Source organism: Salvia hispanica, chromosome 2, assembly GCF_023119035.1.
Source record: "Salvia hispanica cultivar TCC Black 2014 chromosome 2, UniMelb_Shisp_WGS_1.0, whole genome shotgun sequence".
In the NCBI taxonomy this organism is placed as follows: Eukaryota; Viridiplantae; Streptophyta; class Magnoliopsida; order Lamiales; family Lamiaceae; genus Salvia; species Salvia hispanica.
Window position 1 is genome coordinate 34571986 of NC_062966.1, and position 18120 is coordinate 34590105.

The 18120-nt window shown below is 33.5% G+C and overlaps 2 protein-coding genes across 4 annotated transcripts; one reads left to right on the plus strand and one right to left on the minus strand.

Moving 5' to 3' along the window:
- Positions 1-2511: 2511 nt before the first annotated feature.
- On the minus strand, positions 2512-4880 carry LOC125203630. 2 transcript variants are annotated; one of them, XM_048102021.1, is made up of 2 exons: positions 4445-4880; positions 2512-2810 (listed from the first exon to the last, which is right to left on the minus strand). In XM_048102021.1, the coding sequence occupies exon 1, from the start codon at positions 4830-4832 to the stop codon at positions 4452-4454; it is 381 nt and encodes a 126-aa protein (XP_047957978.1). In that variant the 5' UTR covers positions 4833-4880; the 3' UTR covers positions 2512-2810; positions 4445-4451. The 2 variants fall into 2 exon arrangements, with proteins under 2 accessions (XP_047957978.1, XP_047957977.1); XM_048102020.1 differs by having other exon boundaries at positions 2512-2749; positions 4445-4878.
- A 2578-nt stretch (positions 4881-7458) lies between these two features.
- LOC125203380 (nuclear transport factor 2-like) lies at positions 7459-15512 on the plus strand. 2 transcript variants are annotated; one of them, XM_048101713.1, is made up of 9 exons: positions 7519-7596; positions 8188-8300; positions 10345-10532; positions 12631-12931; positions 13017-13526; positions 13728-13849; positions 13927-13995; positions 14772-14835; positions 14972-15512. In XM_048101713.1, exons 2-9 carry the CDS (start codon positions 8297-8299, stop codon positions 15193-15195), a joined length of 1482 nt encoding a protein of 493 aa, XP_047957670.1. In that variant the 5' UTR covers positions 7519-7596; positions 8188-8296; the 3' UTR covers positions 15196-15512. The 2 variants fall into 2 exon arrangements, with proteins under 2 accessions (XP_047957671.1, XP_047957670.1); XM_048101714.1 differs by lacking the exon at positions 8188-8300 and having other exon boundaries at positions 7459-7596.
- Positions 15513-18120: the final 2608 nt, after the last annotated feature.

The window sequence follows — 18120 nt, forward strand, 5'->3', positions numbered from 1 at the left end:
TTCTTTCATCGTTTGGAATTTGGATATTAACATCCAACTCCTATTTATTCATGCCTTAAATTTGAGTCATCACTACACAAAATTCTTGTAATGATTTTTCACTTTGACTCTTGAGACCAGTAAGGCACCCGGAATTTTTGTTCAGGGAGTTCAACTAATTATAATTTTATAAATATATAAAAAGAAAATTATAATTAAACAAAAAATTATAGACTAAGTTGGTATAATACCACAACGTCTCTCATTTACTATTCCTTTAGGTTGGACAATAACTGAACTTGATTGGACAATAAACACCTACCTAAATTAAGAAATGTAAACAGAGTTTTGTTGAATTTGAACTTTCCCTATAGAAAATAATAAGTAGTACTAGGTACTATAATTAAAATATCTTTCTAATCTATGATAAGCTACAATAAACAATAATATAATGAAGCTTTCTTAATAAAATATACCCCGTTCATTAAAAGTATGAACTTTCTTTATTAGTCTATCTCTGGAAAAGTATATAATTTTGGAATAGTTAAACAACCATTACTCTACACATTTTTATTTACATCTTACTATATCATTACACTACTAATGATGTGAAACTCACTCTCCACAAACACTGCTTACACTACCATTTATCGCTCTCTTTTACTATATACATTAAAATCTGTGTCAAACTAAATGTTCATACTTCTCACTTCTCAGGGACGGAGGGAGTAAGTAACAAGTATATATTACTCACGATATCAAGTAGGAGTAATAATTTTTCACAGGGGAATAAAAACTACTCCTTGCATCTCACCGAAGAAGACCTATTTTCCTTTTTAGTTTAGCTCATCTCTTAATTTATTCGCTCCACTTAATAACAAAATTATAAAATTACATAAAATTTGAAACAGCCTAAGGAATGAGTAATCTTCCTTGCGGAGGGAGTACAATGTTTGCATATAAGTGAAAGTTGTAAGTATTGCTACTATTTTTTCATTGACGCATTATATTATTTACCGAAAAAGGAGATTAAAAACAAAGAGATGCAAAATGAATTCAAACTTGAATTTTTCTAGCAAATTACTGCTTACCTTTTTATTGTCTTGTTTTTAGATATTAACTCGTGCACGACAAGAATACCAAGTATGAACAGTGGGAAAGAAAAGGCTGAAAAAGAGAGGAAATAAAAAAAAGAGAGGGTAAAAGATTTATGTGTCATACACCATCCATAGTAACACCAAATTGTCTTTTACAAGAAGATAGAGTAATACTAATAATAAAGAGATGATGGGGATGGTGATCTTGATGGTGAGGTTACCAAATTTAATTATAGGACCCACTGTCCAGCCTATAAAATTCATATTCATTAAAACTGAAATGATACAAAAATTTACACATGTTTTTGGTAGTTACAAAATGCAAAACAGTGGGTTTATGAGAAGACACATCACACATTGCATTTATGCTAAGGCAATACATAGGCATGCGCAGGGTTGCAACTGTAGATGGATAACTACAACACACTGAGTGTGCTTCCCTTGCACTTTACTTCCCATACACATATCTCTCAACTATCATATCATATTCTACAAATACAATCTAAGTTCATGCATTATTCATATTTTCATTCCATCTTGATGCATGAAAATGAAATTCCACTCCACAATGGTGAAAATGTAAAGGGACCAGAGGAGACATAACAAGAATGAACTCCCATCAATTAAAAAACTGTGATTCAGATGTAAGCAAGGAATGTCACAACTCACAAGTAGCTATCACTAAGGTAGAAATCCATATAATGCTCAAGCCAGCTAATTTATTCATCATACTAAATGCATCCAACCGCACATTGTATGACACGTGGAGAATATCTACTGCTGTGTTTTATTTCGTGCATCTGCCTTCTGCGCAGATACTATACCTTACTCAAGTTTTTACTTATGCACAGCATACTTGAAACTGGACTTTGAGTAGAACAATAATGTAGGAGCATATATTCTCTAACAATCATTGAATAATTTTCCTCTAGTGAAAAATCTCATCAAGGTACAAGAGCAATCAAGCTTCTTCAACAACAATTCAGCAAATTATGAAGTCCTCAATGCAACATTGCAACTTAAACACTACTATCATCATGAGCTCTTCATTCATGATGTGAACAAATGAACTTATCACTTTGCCCTATCTCAGCATAACAACAAAATAACATAACTCAGTTGAAAACTTAACCAACAACAGTAGTCTGGGGAATAGAAGGCACGAGATAGTTATTAAAGAAGGCAGCAAACTTAATTGGGTCTAGCCGTCTAGGTAGGTGCAAAAAGGAAATGTATGCTATCTACCAAAAGTCATATGCCCAGCTGGGAGTTCACTGTGCAGGCTGTCTTACTTTTCTTCACTAAGCTTAAACTTAACTGACTACATTTTTTAATCATGAAGAACGCAGAGAACTATAATGTGCTGATTGTAGTAAATGATCGCCCAAATATATAAATTTCGAGATCTGTAATAATTTAAATTGCACAAAGCAAAAGCCCAATAAGGCAGATCTAACAATGATCATAGACATAAAACACATTGGAGCTGCAAAATACTCCTTTGAGGTGAGAATACATTATTGAGGAGACAACTCAGGTAAGAAAGTACATGTCATGAATACAACTTGTTCTTTTCAAGAAAATTATCTGGAGAGAGAAAACCAGCTGCATAAAACCAAGCTTACATTTAACCAGATCTTCAAGCAGGCAGATAGCAGTCACAGCTCACGAGCCTGTTACATAAAGAAAATGACCCCAAGACATTCAGACTTCAGAGTGATAACCCAGATCTTCCTAGTTTGTGAAAAAAGAAAGGTAGATGAAGAAGGCTATCAAATATGGAAATAGCAAGATAAATTTCTCAATGTGAAAATATGTAGTACAAATTTAGATTTGAATATTGATCAGGTAAAATGCTTAACTCCACCAATAAAGCAAGCCACGAATATGAGGAAATACTGCACAGTTATTGTGAAGTTTGTCACATCACCATAATCTAGTTTGATACTTTGATCTAATTCATTTTTAACTTACTTGTGCGCAAAATTTTGAACTGCAGCTGTAATTGTTAAATTGACAATTGTACTAAAAGCTATTCTCGCCATGTGGATAGAACTTCCAGTTAGGTGCTGTACTAAAAAGCTATTCTGGCCATGTGGATAGAACTTCCAGTTAGGTGCTTAAGTATACAAGTTACTCTAGAAAATGGATTAGGATACATTACAGTTTACAACAACTGACCGCTGATCAGGTTCTACATCATAGACAAAAAGGGTGGCCAACCTGTTGCAATTCTCAACTCTAAATTGGGTAGAAGATGTCATAAATCATTGTCTGGATAAGACTGGCAAGTACTTGTGAAAAATGAAGATCACAAATTATGTGCATGGAAATCAAGTGTTTGGTACAACATGATATACAAAGGCGATAAAAATATGACCTCCAAATCTTACTTCTACAAAACCAATTTTGTAGTATTATATTATCCTGGACAGTGGACACTGGACACCCTACAATAGGACCACTTTGAGTTCTTTACTTCTAAATTACACACCACTCATACCATAGACACAGTAACTTAGTAAAACAAATAAACAATGAAACTAGTGTAATGCAGGAAGTGCATTCAAAACGAATTTGGCAGCAAGGGCATTGCTCCAATAATGGATTACAGAATTAGAGATATGAGGAGGTGATGATAACACATGTCCAGTCAAAAGTGAACATTAATCTGAAATAACCTAATCAGGGGAGTTATAACCACACAATCCAGGTCTACAATTTGGGTAGTTAAAAGCTCATCATAATGAATAACTACAGCTTCTCCAACAAGAAGCTAGGTAATGATCTAAATTTTTGTATCTACAATCCTTAGGCCGCGTAAAGTATTAACAACATGTATTTTCATGAGCCACATTATAAGCTTCAATGCAGAAACACTGCTATCCAATGATATTCTCTATCACCCACATCTAAAATCTGAATACATGATACGACCAAACCGTTAACATAAGTGTCACAATCAATTAAGTGATGCAACACATATCATTTTAGAATTATCAAAACTTTACTTAGCCTGCGACATTTTCTGGCACCTCCAGTCATACACTGGGATGCATATTTACATCGTCAGAAACATGGAATTCTTTTAACTTCACAATCAATCAGCTATAACAGGACGCAGATCGTGCAAGACCAACTCAGATGAACGCATTACAACATAATTAAGTTTCGTAACCAAAATCCCCAATCTCCATACCATCAGAAGAAGTATCAGCAGATAAATCATAATCATGATCCAAAACAGGAGACAGAACATCCATTTTCAACTAATCTTATTGAATCAATACCTCATCCCAAAACAAATAGGCAAAGACACGAAATATTCTTCCCAGGTAAATATACAAATAGAAGAACAAAATCCATACCAGCATTCTACTTCTGGTATCCGCCGCCGATGGCATTTTGGTCCTCGATAACCGTCGCAGTCAGGTACGGCTGCGGCAACTCACTCAGATCGAACGTCTTTCCCTTCTTCATCCGCTCCACGTCAGCCTTCTTCAAAAATGTGTGCTTAATCGGGGGGCGGTTGCGGCGCTGATCTCGGCTGAAATACTTGATGTCGTAAACAGTTTCGGGGAGAGAGTTGGGCACGATGGCCTTGCCGGGGACGGTGGCGGGGCAGTAAACCCGGTAGTCCGTCGCCTTGGGGATGGCGTGCTGGTATTCAGGGTGGGCGACGGGGCCGGTATACTCCCATGGCTTCTTGATGTAACGGCGGAGGGTTTGGAATAGGGATTTCGCAGCGGACGCCATTGATCGATTTGGGGATTTTCTTTCTATTGCAGCTCAGAAATTACTGTGTGCTAATAATAATAAATCAATCTTCAAAAACGTAATTTTGAAAATAGAGTCGCCACCAGTTTACAACGACTCTGATTTTAAATCCATATCTAATTATTCATTTATCTTACATATATCAATTTTACTATATTAAATCCATGTCTAATTTTTAATCAATCGCAATTTTAGATAAACAATTTAGCAAACAAATCCTCGACAATATCACATTATAATCTAATAAACAAATCCGTAATCAGATATTCACTTCAGAATGGACTCTTTTATCTAAAATAATACTAACTCTGTCCCTGAAAATTTGATACATATTATCATTTCGGTCCGTCCCCGAAAATTTGATACATTTCACTTTTACCATTTTTGCTAGTGGATTTTCATATTCCACTAACTCATTCCTACTCACATTTAATTATAAAACTAATACTTTAAAAGTAGGACCCACATCCTACCAACTTTTTCAACTCACTTTCCATTACATTTCTTAAAACCCGTGTCGGGTCAAAGTGTAGCAAATTTTCGGGTCAACTCACTTTCCATTACAGTAAAATTATATTTACTTTTGTTCATTTTTTTCTAAATAAAAACTTTTATTTCAAAAATTTATTTCTCTCAAATAAGGAGAATCTTTTTTTACTTATCTATCTTATTTTACCAATTTTATATTAAAATTTGTGTCGTTCCAAAAGTTCCTATTTTCAGAAACGGAGGAAGTGTTTGATTTCTAATCATCTAATTGTAGTATGAAATATTTCATCTAAAGAAAATTTACAAAAAAGGATGATTCTATTTTTAATAAGAAACTATAATTTCATTTTTTGATCAATTATAATTCTTAAAAATAATTTATTACAATTATATTTTTAAAGAAAACATAGTTTACTCTGACCTATTGAAATTCTGAGTAATATTATATTATTATAATTATTTTATTTTGTAGCAGTAATAGTTTAGTTGTTATAGTAATGTATTGATTATAGAACTGTAATCATCTTCCATAATTAAGCAGTGATTGAATTAAAAAAAAAAATTCTCCCTAATCTTTTTGTCATAGCGATTGAGTTCTTAGCTCCAATATCCAGCTAAATTCTCAAGAGTCGTTCTCATCCTGACATTCATAACTTGAAAGTTGTACCTATCCTGACAACATAGTTGTTAAACTTTGTCAATAGTATCATCAAGTCAAGCTATGCCACCCGTTATGGTAACTTACACCCACTTCAGCGACACACAACAACCCAAGAATCACTTTCACAATTTTATTGCACACAATTGTCGATGATTACAACCACAACGAACCGAGTGATGCGGATGCAGGGAAAACTATCAATCAATTGCAGCTCAAGAGACTAATATGAAATTGAACTCTTTCTTGTTCAATGAAGAGCCTTGATCAATTGCAACCCAGGAAACTGAGACAATTCATTTTAGTTCAATGATGATATGATCAAAAACTCATCAAGAAAACAACAATGCTCTTTCATTGTAGAACCAACTCCTCGTGTGATGGATGAACCTAAGCATCGCACTGAATGTGTCTCACGGATTTTTTAAGGAATATTTCAATGATATGTAACATTTGGGTTCCAAACCTTGTGGTCAAGGTTTATTTTAAGTGAGAAAATATGATAAATGGAAGGAGCCCATCAACTCCCACGTTCAAAAAAGGTGATAGAAAAATGGTTTAAATATAATTTATTAGAGGTAGTTAGTTTAGCATAAGCGTCAGTGGTATTGAATGATCATTCGTATTTTTTTTAAAGGGGTAACTGGCTAACTGCTTTTAAAGTCACAAACTTTCCATGAATTCCGTTTTCCTACGAACTTTAAAAACTTCGTGTAATGTCACGAACTTTATTGTCGATTGCCATTTTCCCATGTCAGGTTTTCCGGTCTGATTCAAACTGTTCGTTGCCTATTAAGACAATGTCAAAATTCTTTTATCTTACTATCGTTATCTTCTTCTTTGAAATAGCTTCGCGTGGGTACCACCCTCTACGCCTCAATCGGAGCTCGGACGAAGAAGTTATGGGAACTTTTTAAAGTTCGTGGGAAAAATCGGAATTCATGGAAAGTTTATGACTTTAAAAACAGTTACTCCTTTTTTAAAATACTACAATAATCTTATGCAACTAACTAGGCAATGAATGATATCTATACTTTTCTCTTAGTTTATCATTTTTCCACAGTCAAACTCTTAGATCCATTGTGTGATGAAACTTTAGGATTTTTTTCTAATCCCAACATCTTTGATTGTTTACCTTCATCGCATGCTCTCTTTAGACATCATAAACGATGAATATACTAAGTACTGATTAAGTACTAAATACATACTAAAGTCTTATAGCCTGCATAGGGTGATAATGCGTCCAAAGAGACCATCTCGACTAAAAATATAGTACTATTATGACATTGAATAAAATTATTAAATAATCGAGTTTAACCAATCTTGGCACTATAAGAGATCACTTTTTATTTCGTAATCTAAATAAATATCCAGCTAATTGAAATAATTGATTATTTTTTCCTAGTCCATCTAACTTAATCTTTGTGGATTAAACAATTATATTTTTCGTCACTACGAGAAAATATGTATATAAACGTTTAATTGAGCACAAATTATAGCGAGTAATTTTACAACTCTGCTGGATTCTTCTGTTACTCTTTGCTCACGATCGCTCCGTAGATCTCTCTCTTTCTCTCTCCACATCCAATTGATCAGGTACTCAATCGCATTCAATTAATTTGATCATGTCGACACCGCTATCTACGTGTTTTACTGCTTTTCCTAGTTAAGCGTGATCAGTGATGTACTCGACGCTATTTTCTCTCCGGCTTTAAATGATGCCAAATGTGTGATTGTGTGAATAGATTGTTGACGATTCCCGCATTTTGCGGCGGCTTTTGATTCCGAGGTTGTATCGAATCCCGTCACGGCCAGATCTGATGGTAGAATTAGTGAAGAACTGATAATAGGCTAGGTTGCATTGTTGGGGTTTTGGGGGTTTATGTCAACATTGCTGCCTAATAGACTGCATTTTAGGCATTGTGTGGGTTTATAGGGTTTTTTTGGGATAAGTTGATCCTTTTAATTGTTTGTGGTTGTTATAGACTAATGTTTACTGATTTATGGTTGTGGTATCTGGTTGAATTGGTTTTGTGCCGCTCATCATTGGTGTAGCATAATCTCAACTCTTGGCATTTTGGTTTTTAATGTTGTTTTGAGAGTGTTGAGGCTTTTTTGCTTCTACCTCTTTGTTTTAATGGGTTTTAGGTTTATTGAAACCTTTTTGTGTACATCACTGTGCATCAGTGCTCAAGAAATTACAAATACTTTGTCGAGGATTATTCAAGGTGTGAGTTTACACAAAACGGGCCCAATACTACTTTTCTGAAGTGAACTGCTTGCTCCTTGAAGCTCAATGGGTTAGTACTAAAAACCAAACGTGTTGGACATATTTCACCCCTGTGATAATGTTTCATTCACTTCCTCTTTCATTCTCGGGTTATGTTAGAATCATTGGTCTATTGCGAGTCTTATTCCAGATAGAGTCAGAGTGGTTGCCTACTACGTTTGCCTAAAGGATTATTTATAGCTGAGAAGACGGCCCTATAGAATTGTCATATGCTTGTACTAGGAGTGATATATTGGTAAATCTTGTACTCCCTCAATCCATTGTAGCCGATTCATATTCATTTTTTGGTCTCCCCACATAATTGAGGCATCTCCCTTTATCGCAAAATTCTACACACTCAATCTCTCTTACTTTGTTGTCTCTTCTTCTTTGTGCTCTCTTCAATGATCTATTTGATTCTTTGTTCATATCTCTTCTCTTATGTACTTCATTATCTCTTCGCTTATCTACTTTATTATCTATTCACTCATCTACTTTATTATCTCCTACTTTATTTTCTTTCCACTCAACTCACTAAACACCTATTCATTAATCTTCGCTCCCAAAAGAAATGCCTCAACTATGGCTGGACGGAGGGAGTACTATATACACAGTGAATGAATGCTAAAAACTCCCTTGAAATTGTGGTGATATGTATCAGCTTGTGAACTTTAGCTTCATTTAGATTGAATATGGTTCACTGCTAAGGAATTTAATTTTTGATTGAATCTTATGTTTCATTCGTATCGACGACAATGGTAGATGTACTACTAGATTGGGGTGAATTCCCAATATCATTAAAATAATTTCACTAATAATGGTTAAATCATCTCATAAATTGAGCATAAAAAAGGGATCGTGCTTTCTATGGATTATTTTTACTTTTAAATGGACAACGGTCATGTTATTTGAATTTTAACAGATAAGCATTAAGTCATTGCCTAGCTGTTCAAGGCTACTGGGTTTCCCCTCGCTTTCATAAAAAATCTCTCCCTCTGGCCTCTGTCTATATATACACACAGTTGCTCACTTTTTCTCATCTGGCACACGCAAACACAAACACCCATCCATCCATCCATCTCTCTCTCTCTAACACACGCATTCAGTCGCCCACCCACATCCAATCGGATCCTCCCTTCCGGCCCTCCCAAAAATTTCCAATTTTTTTTCAATAACCCGGTAGTGATTTTATTTATTCGAACTACTTTTTTCGAGATTGCTATTTATTTGCTGTATTCGTCTTCTTTTTCAGAATAAAAGGGGATACATGTGAATCATTTACTTCTGTCTTTCAAATTATTGGAAATATGTGCTTTTTTTGGAACCAAGAGATTATAATTCTGCTATTTTGTTTATCAGATTACTTTAATGGTTAGATTCTCTGATGGAATAAGGAAAAACTGAGGGTTTTGTTTCCATTGTTGGATTTGGAGTTTTATGCAAATATTGATGCATACAATGGAACATTTTGCTAAATTCTGAAGATTAATCATTCTGTGTTTGTAGAAAATTTTCAAAAGTGTCTACTGTTCATTGTTATTAAATATTAGAACGTTTATCTCAATTTTCCGTGTTCTTATGATTTATTTGTTTTGCTAGATGATTAGGACGTTTGTGTTTATATGATACCGCAGCCAGTAATTATTGACGACTTATGCTCATTTTATCATTGGGATTTGGGTTTATATTTGTCGTGGTGGGTAGTTAGATCTTTTTGTGGTTGTTAATATTTTCTTCGATGGGCTTCTTGATTTCAAAAACTGTATGGTTATATTGGACCATCATTCTTTGTTTTAGAAATTCTCAATAAAACCAGGAAATATTTCTTGCACACATTACGTGTAACAAAACGTAACAGCCTATAGTAAGTCAACTAATGGCAAAGGAATCTATTTCAGCATTTGTAGGCTCTAATATCTGATTAGCTAACTCATAAAATGTTGATTTCATATTAATTAAAAACCAGATAGGAGTTGTCTCAGGCTTCCTTTTCTTATTCTTCTCTTTTCCCACTTTGTGTGTGAACGAGTCCAAAACTCCAAATACATTTTAAGATTGACTCCAGCTTCTGGCAGGAATGGCTGCACAAAGTGTGAGTCCTCCCCCAACTCCAAGTGCTGAAGTGATTGGAAATGCTTTTGTGGATCAGTATTACCATATTCTCCACCACTCTCCTGAATTGGTCTTCAGATTTTACCATGATACAAGTTTACTGAGTAGACCAGAGCCTGATGGCCATATGACCACTGTGACAACGATGAAAGTGAGTATGACAATTTTACAGAATACTTATTTATCCTTAAAGTAATTATTTTCATTGTTAATAGTATTCTAATATGAATACATTTCCTCTTTTATTTTACATTTTCTGAAATTTATATGGGACACTTTTCTCGGTGTGCTAGGAGTGTGACACTTGTCATGCAATAAATATGTTGCAACTCATCTCTGTACATGCCATATCCAAATATAATTTTACATTGAGCGTTATTATGGAATTATATTTACTAACTAGGCCATGTTTTTTGTCTTCCTTTTGAGTGGGAGGTGAGGCACGGGATCATCAAAGCATGCTTTTGCTTCAAATCTAGATTAGGTGACATATAGTTGGGAGTATGGGGATAGGTAAGAGTTGCCAAATAAGAGCTAGACCAGAACCGAGATGGAGTAATCTCAACATCAAGAAAACAAATATGTCTACATACAAACATCTTAGTAGGGTTAACTTGTGCATTTTTATATGTGATGAATTGAAAAGACTCGGCTGAGTCTTTCTTTATTAGTAGTGTCTTTTGTCCATGTTGTATTGTGATGATGTATATAGGGTTACTTGAAAAAAACACGAACCCTGGATCAATTTGGATTCATGCATGAGCTTTTTAAATGTTATTGGTACATCAAGCCCTCATTCCAAGACTGACTCCTGCTTCTGCTACTTGTATATAGCTGTATCCTGCCATTGGCTGCAGGAGTTGCAACCATAACTGACTCCCTGTCCTCCATGATCCATCCCATCTTTCCCCTAAATCAGTTTCGTCATTCAGTGCTAGAATTTCAAATTCTAATTGCAAAACCTAACCCTGACCTCTATGGTCCTCCCTCAATCATTTCACTAGTAGTCACTAGTCACTCTAGCCATGACTATGGTTACATATACACCTATCAAAAAATTCGATGCCGATTAGGTCGTCCGATGGCTGATCAAATTCAACATGCATATTCATCTGTGTCGCTCTTTATAATAATTAAAGAACAAAAAGTAAAAGTTTTAGGTAAACTGGTAAGCAGCTGCTACTAAGTTTGTGCTTTAATTTTTTGAAAAAACAACCCAATATACTTGTAGCTAAGATCTCCCCAAGGTATACTAGAAATGTAAATTTCTCCAAAGTTATATGTGGGTGTGGGTATTATATGCTAATAGCTATAATTAATCAAATTTTTGTTGACACCAAGTATTCTATAAACTGTTACTTTAGCCATACTTTGACCAGTTATGTGAATGTATAGCTAATTTATGATGTTGATCGACATTAACTAATGTTATTGCAACATATTTTATATCAATTACTTATCATCAATAGTATTAACTAAAAAAAACCAATGAAATCAAACAATCTATTACTAGAACGCGAATTCCAAATATTTTTTTTCCATGCTTGTTGTCTTCAGTTATGATGCCTTTTCTGTTCCTGGAATATTAAAATGCTAGATTAGAATCTTGGCATCAATTTAAATGGCCTCCCTCTCTCTCACCCTATAATAATAATCATGACAAACCCATTTTTCCAAACGTCAAGGAACCCCTTCGAGTTCAGGCGGGCAACAGTGTTCTTTCGATTAGCCTTTCTTCTTTCCTTTTGGATTTAATCATTAGTTTTCTATAATAGTGTAATGTGGAGAACAAGTTTTCATGTTTTATTTTCATACAACTATTTTTTCTTTCCTTTGGGAGAAATTTATCATTGTGGTTGCCATACGCCATGGGCCACGGTCATCAGGGCGCACTGTCTGTATGTGTGATTTTTTGATTTTTGGGGTTAAATTTCTTGAACATATATTGATGATTATCATGATATATAATTATATTAGATCTACACGGAACGGAAGCCCCATCAGTTTATTTTGACTGGCATCAAAATTGGCTATGGTTTTGCTTTTCAGTACCAAATATAATTTTTGAAACATAGAGAACTGGAACTTTTAGCTAATATACATATATATACAGTTTTGTTTTAAAGTTAATTAGTGCCCATTTGAACTACTATCAGGTTTATTTCACGTGAAGAAGTCAACCTACTTAAGTTTATTTCACAATTTTATGCAAATTATATAAACAATCTTCTGTTTTCTTGTTATACCAGAGCATCAATGATAAAATATGCTCCTTGAACTACAAGAACTACAAGGCAGAGATAAAGACTGCTAATTCACAGGATTCTTATAAGGATGGAGTAATTGTCCTAGTGACTGGCTGCTTGACCGGAAAGGACGGCCTAAGAAGGAAATTCACGCAAACCTTTTTTCTTGCTCCTCAAGACAAAGGATACTATGTTTTAAATGATATTTTTAGGTATGTAGATGAAAGTGGATCAGACATGGTTCCGGTGGTGGAGGACATTGGAGTTCAAGAGACACCGTCAAATTCTTTGGGGCCAAATGCAGGTTGGCTTTATAATTGCTTCTTTTGTTTTTCATGATTATCAATAGATTTGCCTTTGCCTTATCATCGTGTTCATTTGTTCCTTAGAACCTGCTGAAGTTGTTGAACCCCCCCGTACAAACCATGCATCTTCCGTAATGCCTCAAGTTGAGATTAATGAGGGGGTAGTTGATGGTGAAGTGAGTAATGAAGGGGTAGTTGATGGTGAAGTGATTAATGAGGGGGTAGTTGATGGTGAAGTGATTAATGAGGTTGTAGTTGATGATGAAGTGGTTAATGGGGGATATGATGGGAATGCCGTTAATGATACTGATAAAATGGCAGACCCTCGTGTGAATGAGAATCATGTACTGGAGGCTGCAGAATCACTTCCTTGCTCACCCCAGGAGGACGCTCCAAAGAAATCATATGCTTCTATTGTTAGTTCGCAGACAAAAAAGGGTCCTATCAAAGTTTATGTTCCTACTAACACATCAAAAGTAGTTTTACCAAAAATAGAAAAGCAGCCAGTCAACACAGCAGAGCATCCTGCTCCTGAATCTCCAAGTCCTATTGCACCCACTAATGCATCGGAAAGTCGAGATACTCAGGACGAAGGTATTCTTTTTTATCTGGTATTTTTCATATTAGATGAATGACTGAGCACTAAGAAACTTGACTTAAATTATTAGCATAAGAAAAAAGCAAAACCTTCTCTAAGATGTATGATAGGTTAGGGACGTCTACAAATATTTCTGTTCATGGCCCCTCCTTATCTCTGCACCAGCTTATTTGTTTTTTGTTTGTTATTTCTTACAGTTGAGGGCCACTCCGTATATATCCGCAATTTGCCTCTGAGTGTTACAGCTTCTCAGCTTGAATCTGAATTTCAGAAATTCGGAGCTATTAAACCACATGGGGTCCAAGTCAGGAGTAACAAGGTTAGTATTACTGCTAGTTGTTCTGCATTCTTCAACGCGAATATTATATTGATATCGACTCTACATCTCTCCTCTAGCAACAACAAGGTTTCTGTTTCGGCTTTGTTGAATTTCAAGAGTTTAGCTCCATGCAAAGTGCAATTAAGGTACACGATCTTCAAATTATGTCCTCTTCTTCTCTTTCCTTTTTCTTTTCTTCTTCTACGTTTAGCGATCACCATATGACATAGCCAACACTTGTGAGGGAGCGACCAATCTGGTATTGTTTAAAGTAACTTGGGAGTGAAATGCCACTTTGACTTTGCTGTTCCTTTCAGGAAGTTCTCTCATCATCATGGTCATCTTGTAATTCTTAGTATCTCATTATCATGGATTAAACTATTTAAAAGGATATGCAGTCACTTGATGGGATCTTTGAGTTGGATACAATCTCTATTGACTCTAGAAAACATAAACCCACTCTGTTAGGAAATTTGGACTCAGCAATATGCTTCTAATACTGAAATGAATGGCATAGCCCCCTTATATAATTCCCATGGTACCTTGTTTATACATTTATTCATGTGCTGGAGCCACCCACTTGTATGGGCACCCTTACAGTGCAATAGGTAATAGGTTGGTATGATGAAGTCGCATTCTGGTAAATAGACGAGTGATGGCATTTTTATTTTGATGTAAGAGATACGAAGCAAGTTGAAACATTAATTTTCTTATGCTGTATGCTACTTTTCTGTGAGTGGCTGCATTTGTGAGATGTTACTGATGCTTGCCTCCAATGTCAACATAATGAACTCCATGTAGACCTTGAGCTGAACAAAAAATGTTGAAAATTTGTTGATATATTTTCTTATAGATTGTCATAAATTATGTTTTGAACTATGTTCCTATTTTACATTATAGTATAATTACCTCTGTTCTTCAGGCTTCTCCGATAACTATTGGTGATCGCCAAGCTGTTGTGGAAATAAAGAGGACAACCACCCGAGGTTAGTAAGAGCCTAACTTTCACCATCTCTATTCCTTGAAATATGCAGACTTCAATTTTAGATAGAGTCAATTATTTCCACAAACTATTTTCTTTGAGAGAATCATTCTTCTGACATTGCCGTTGGTTCTGCACAGTTGGTGGTGGGAGGGGTCGATTTACTCCTTCACGTGGAGGATATCGTAACGATGGGTTCAGGAGTCGTGGAAATTACAATGGCGGACGGACCTATGTCAGAAGCGATAGCTTAAGAGGCCGTGGAAACTTTAGTAGTGGGCGCAGTGGAGATCTCTATCAGCAAGGAAGAGGAGGGAGGGGCGGTCGTCGTTCCAGCCCAACACAGAATACTGCTTCAGCATAAGATCCGTGGATGTTGGAGGCAATTTTGACAGAGGTGTGATACCTGAACATCAATGTGTTTTAATCCTGGCAGCAATATCAAATTTTTCTCCTTGCTCAAAAGTTAAGATTAGAGGGGTTTGCCTTAGATTATCGGAATGGGTATTAAGTGTAGTAGTATCAGTTTTAAATCTTAGTACCTTTTATCTTTTTTTTTCCCTCTTTTGCAACAGAATTTTGTCTATAGTAGAGGGGATTCTTGCAGCCTAGAGGAATGTAGTATGAAATGACTATGATATCTTTATCTTTGGGGAAAAATGAAAATTGGTTTTATTGTCAGTGTTATGTGAATGTTGCTGATTTTTTACCAGTCTCTTTTTTTATATAGTAGTTTATGGAGTATTTATTCTTATCGGCAAGTAAATATAAATTTTTAAAGGTCGCGCCACGATGGACTCGAACTCGTGACCATTGGTGAAGGTCACGAACATTAACCACTATCTTTCTCTCTTATTTCATGTGGGTCGTTCTCCTTTAGACGTGTAGTATATCAATATATACGTTTCACGTTAATATAGTTCACGAAAATAATCATGTTTTTTTCATTTTTTTATCTTCTCAAGGAAAATAGTCATGTTATTCCGCTTTTTACCATGCATTAACATTAAAAAATTTTATTTATTATAAATTCTTTCTTTTTAATAAGATGAATTTTATTTTTTATTAAAAATATTTTAATTATTATTTCTCTTTTTTTTAATTTAATAATTTTGCATTAAATTGGTGAATTCTACACCTTTGACAATTTTTTTCTAAAGGATAGTTAGAAAATTTCAATTCCACGTTCTAGATGATGTGGATATCCTAAGTTTTGAATGTTGCATTCTTTCAAGAATATATAGAATAGTGAACTATACTAATAGTCGCTGATCTTGTCGAAAAATACACCAATGATCCCTAAATTTTTTTTATATCATTTTTGGTACGATAAAACTAAAGTAACACTAGGCACCACTAGTGTGAATATTTAAAGTTTTAGAGCATTTTGGACCTTTCTATTCTCTTTTTATTTTTTTTCATTTTTTCTTCCATCACCATTTTCTTTTGTAAACATAATTATACTTTCATTTAAAAGATATTTGATGCTTTATGATTTCAAAAATTTTAAATAAGAAACTAAATGTTTTAAGTATGCTTTATTTATTTTTTAAATTAAATATTATTTATTATACAGCTTAATCTGTATGTTTGCAAAAAAAATTTATAATTTAATTGTAACATTTTTTAATATAAATATTAAAGCGAATTATAGAAAATTCTTTGTGGGATTTATTTTTACTTAAAAAGTTTACTTCAATTTTTTAAATTTGAGAAGAAAAAAATACTATAGTGAATAGTAATTTTTTATTTAAAAAATGTTACTTAAATATTTAAATGTTACTATACTTAAGTAAAAAATAAATATTTTAATTACGTTTATTAAAATATAGTATAGTGAAAAATATTTTTTGAATATAATAATTAAAATTTAAGTGAATTATATCTAGCGTAAATTAAAGCGAGCTCTTGCAAGTAAATTTTTGTACTAAAAATATTAAAGTGAACTATAGTAATTTTTTCATTATAAAGCTTAATCTATATGTTATTCAAGTAATTATTTAAAAAATTTGAGTGAACTACAAAAATGGTCCCTGGACTATGGGTTTATCTCGCCCATAGTCCCTGGACTTTAAAAATATCGCCAGTAGTCCCTGGACTAAGGGTTTATCTCGAAATTGGTCCTTTTGGATTTTTTTGGTACGAAAATACCCTTTGATATTATTTTGGAGGGTTTGGGCAATTTGGTCTTTTTACACTTTTAACATTTTAAATCTGATATTATTTTAGTTATGTACTAACTTTGATATTATTTCAAAATTATCATTCTTCTTCCATTTTGTTATCCTTCACTGAATTTGTTTTTTTTATTTATTTCAATATTAGACTTAATTTTATAAAATTAAATTTAATATTTAGATTTTTAAATATCAATAAATTTTTTTAATGAAAACTATTAATTCATGGACACTATAAATATTGATTAAAACTATTAATTTTTGTTATTTAAATATTCAATTGAATTGAAGAGGTACAGAAAAATAATATATTAATCATGATGGAAAAATAAGAGTTATTCTATTTAGTCTTCGTTCGGTTGTTATAATTGCTTGTGATTAAATATTATGAAGTTGACTAAAAATTTGATCCTACTTAAAATTTTATATAGGAGTATTTTTGTTGAAATTTTCTAGTAAATTTTGATTGTTTTCAAATTAATAAACGAAAATTATATTACTTTTACATTAGATGCATATTTATTTCAGAATAAATTGTGTTATATAATCTATTTATGTATTAAATATTGATTAAAACTAAGGTGTTGTCATACCTTATTGATTACATAGTACTATACACTATCAAATATTGATTATAACTATTAATTTTTGCTATTTAATAATTTTTATAATTAAAAAATTTATTGATATTTAAAAATTAAAATTTAAAATTTTGTAAAATTAAATCTAATATTGAAATAACAAAAAACAAATTCAATGAAGAATAACAAAATGGAAGAAGAATGATAATTTTGAAATAATATCAAAGTTAGTACATAACTAAAATAATATCAGATTTAAAATGTTAAAAGTGTAAAAAGACCAAATTGCCCAAACCCCCCAAAATAATATCAAAGGGTATTTTCGTACCAAAAAAGCCAAAAGGACCAATTTCGAGATAAACCCTTAGTCCAGGGACTACTGGCGATATTTTTAAAGTCCAGGGACTATGGGCGAGATAAACCCATAGTCCAGGGACCATTTTTGTAGTTCACTCAAAAAATTTAAGTGAATTAATTTAAAAGAAAATATTTTTGTTGTAAAAGGTGCTTTTATGTATGTTCAAAATAATT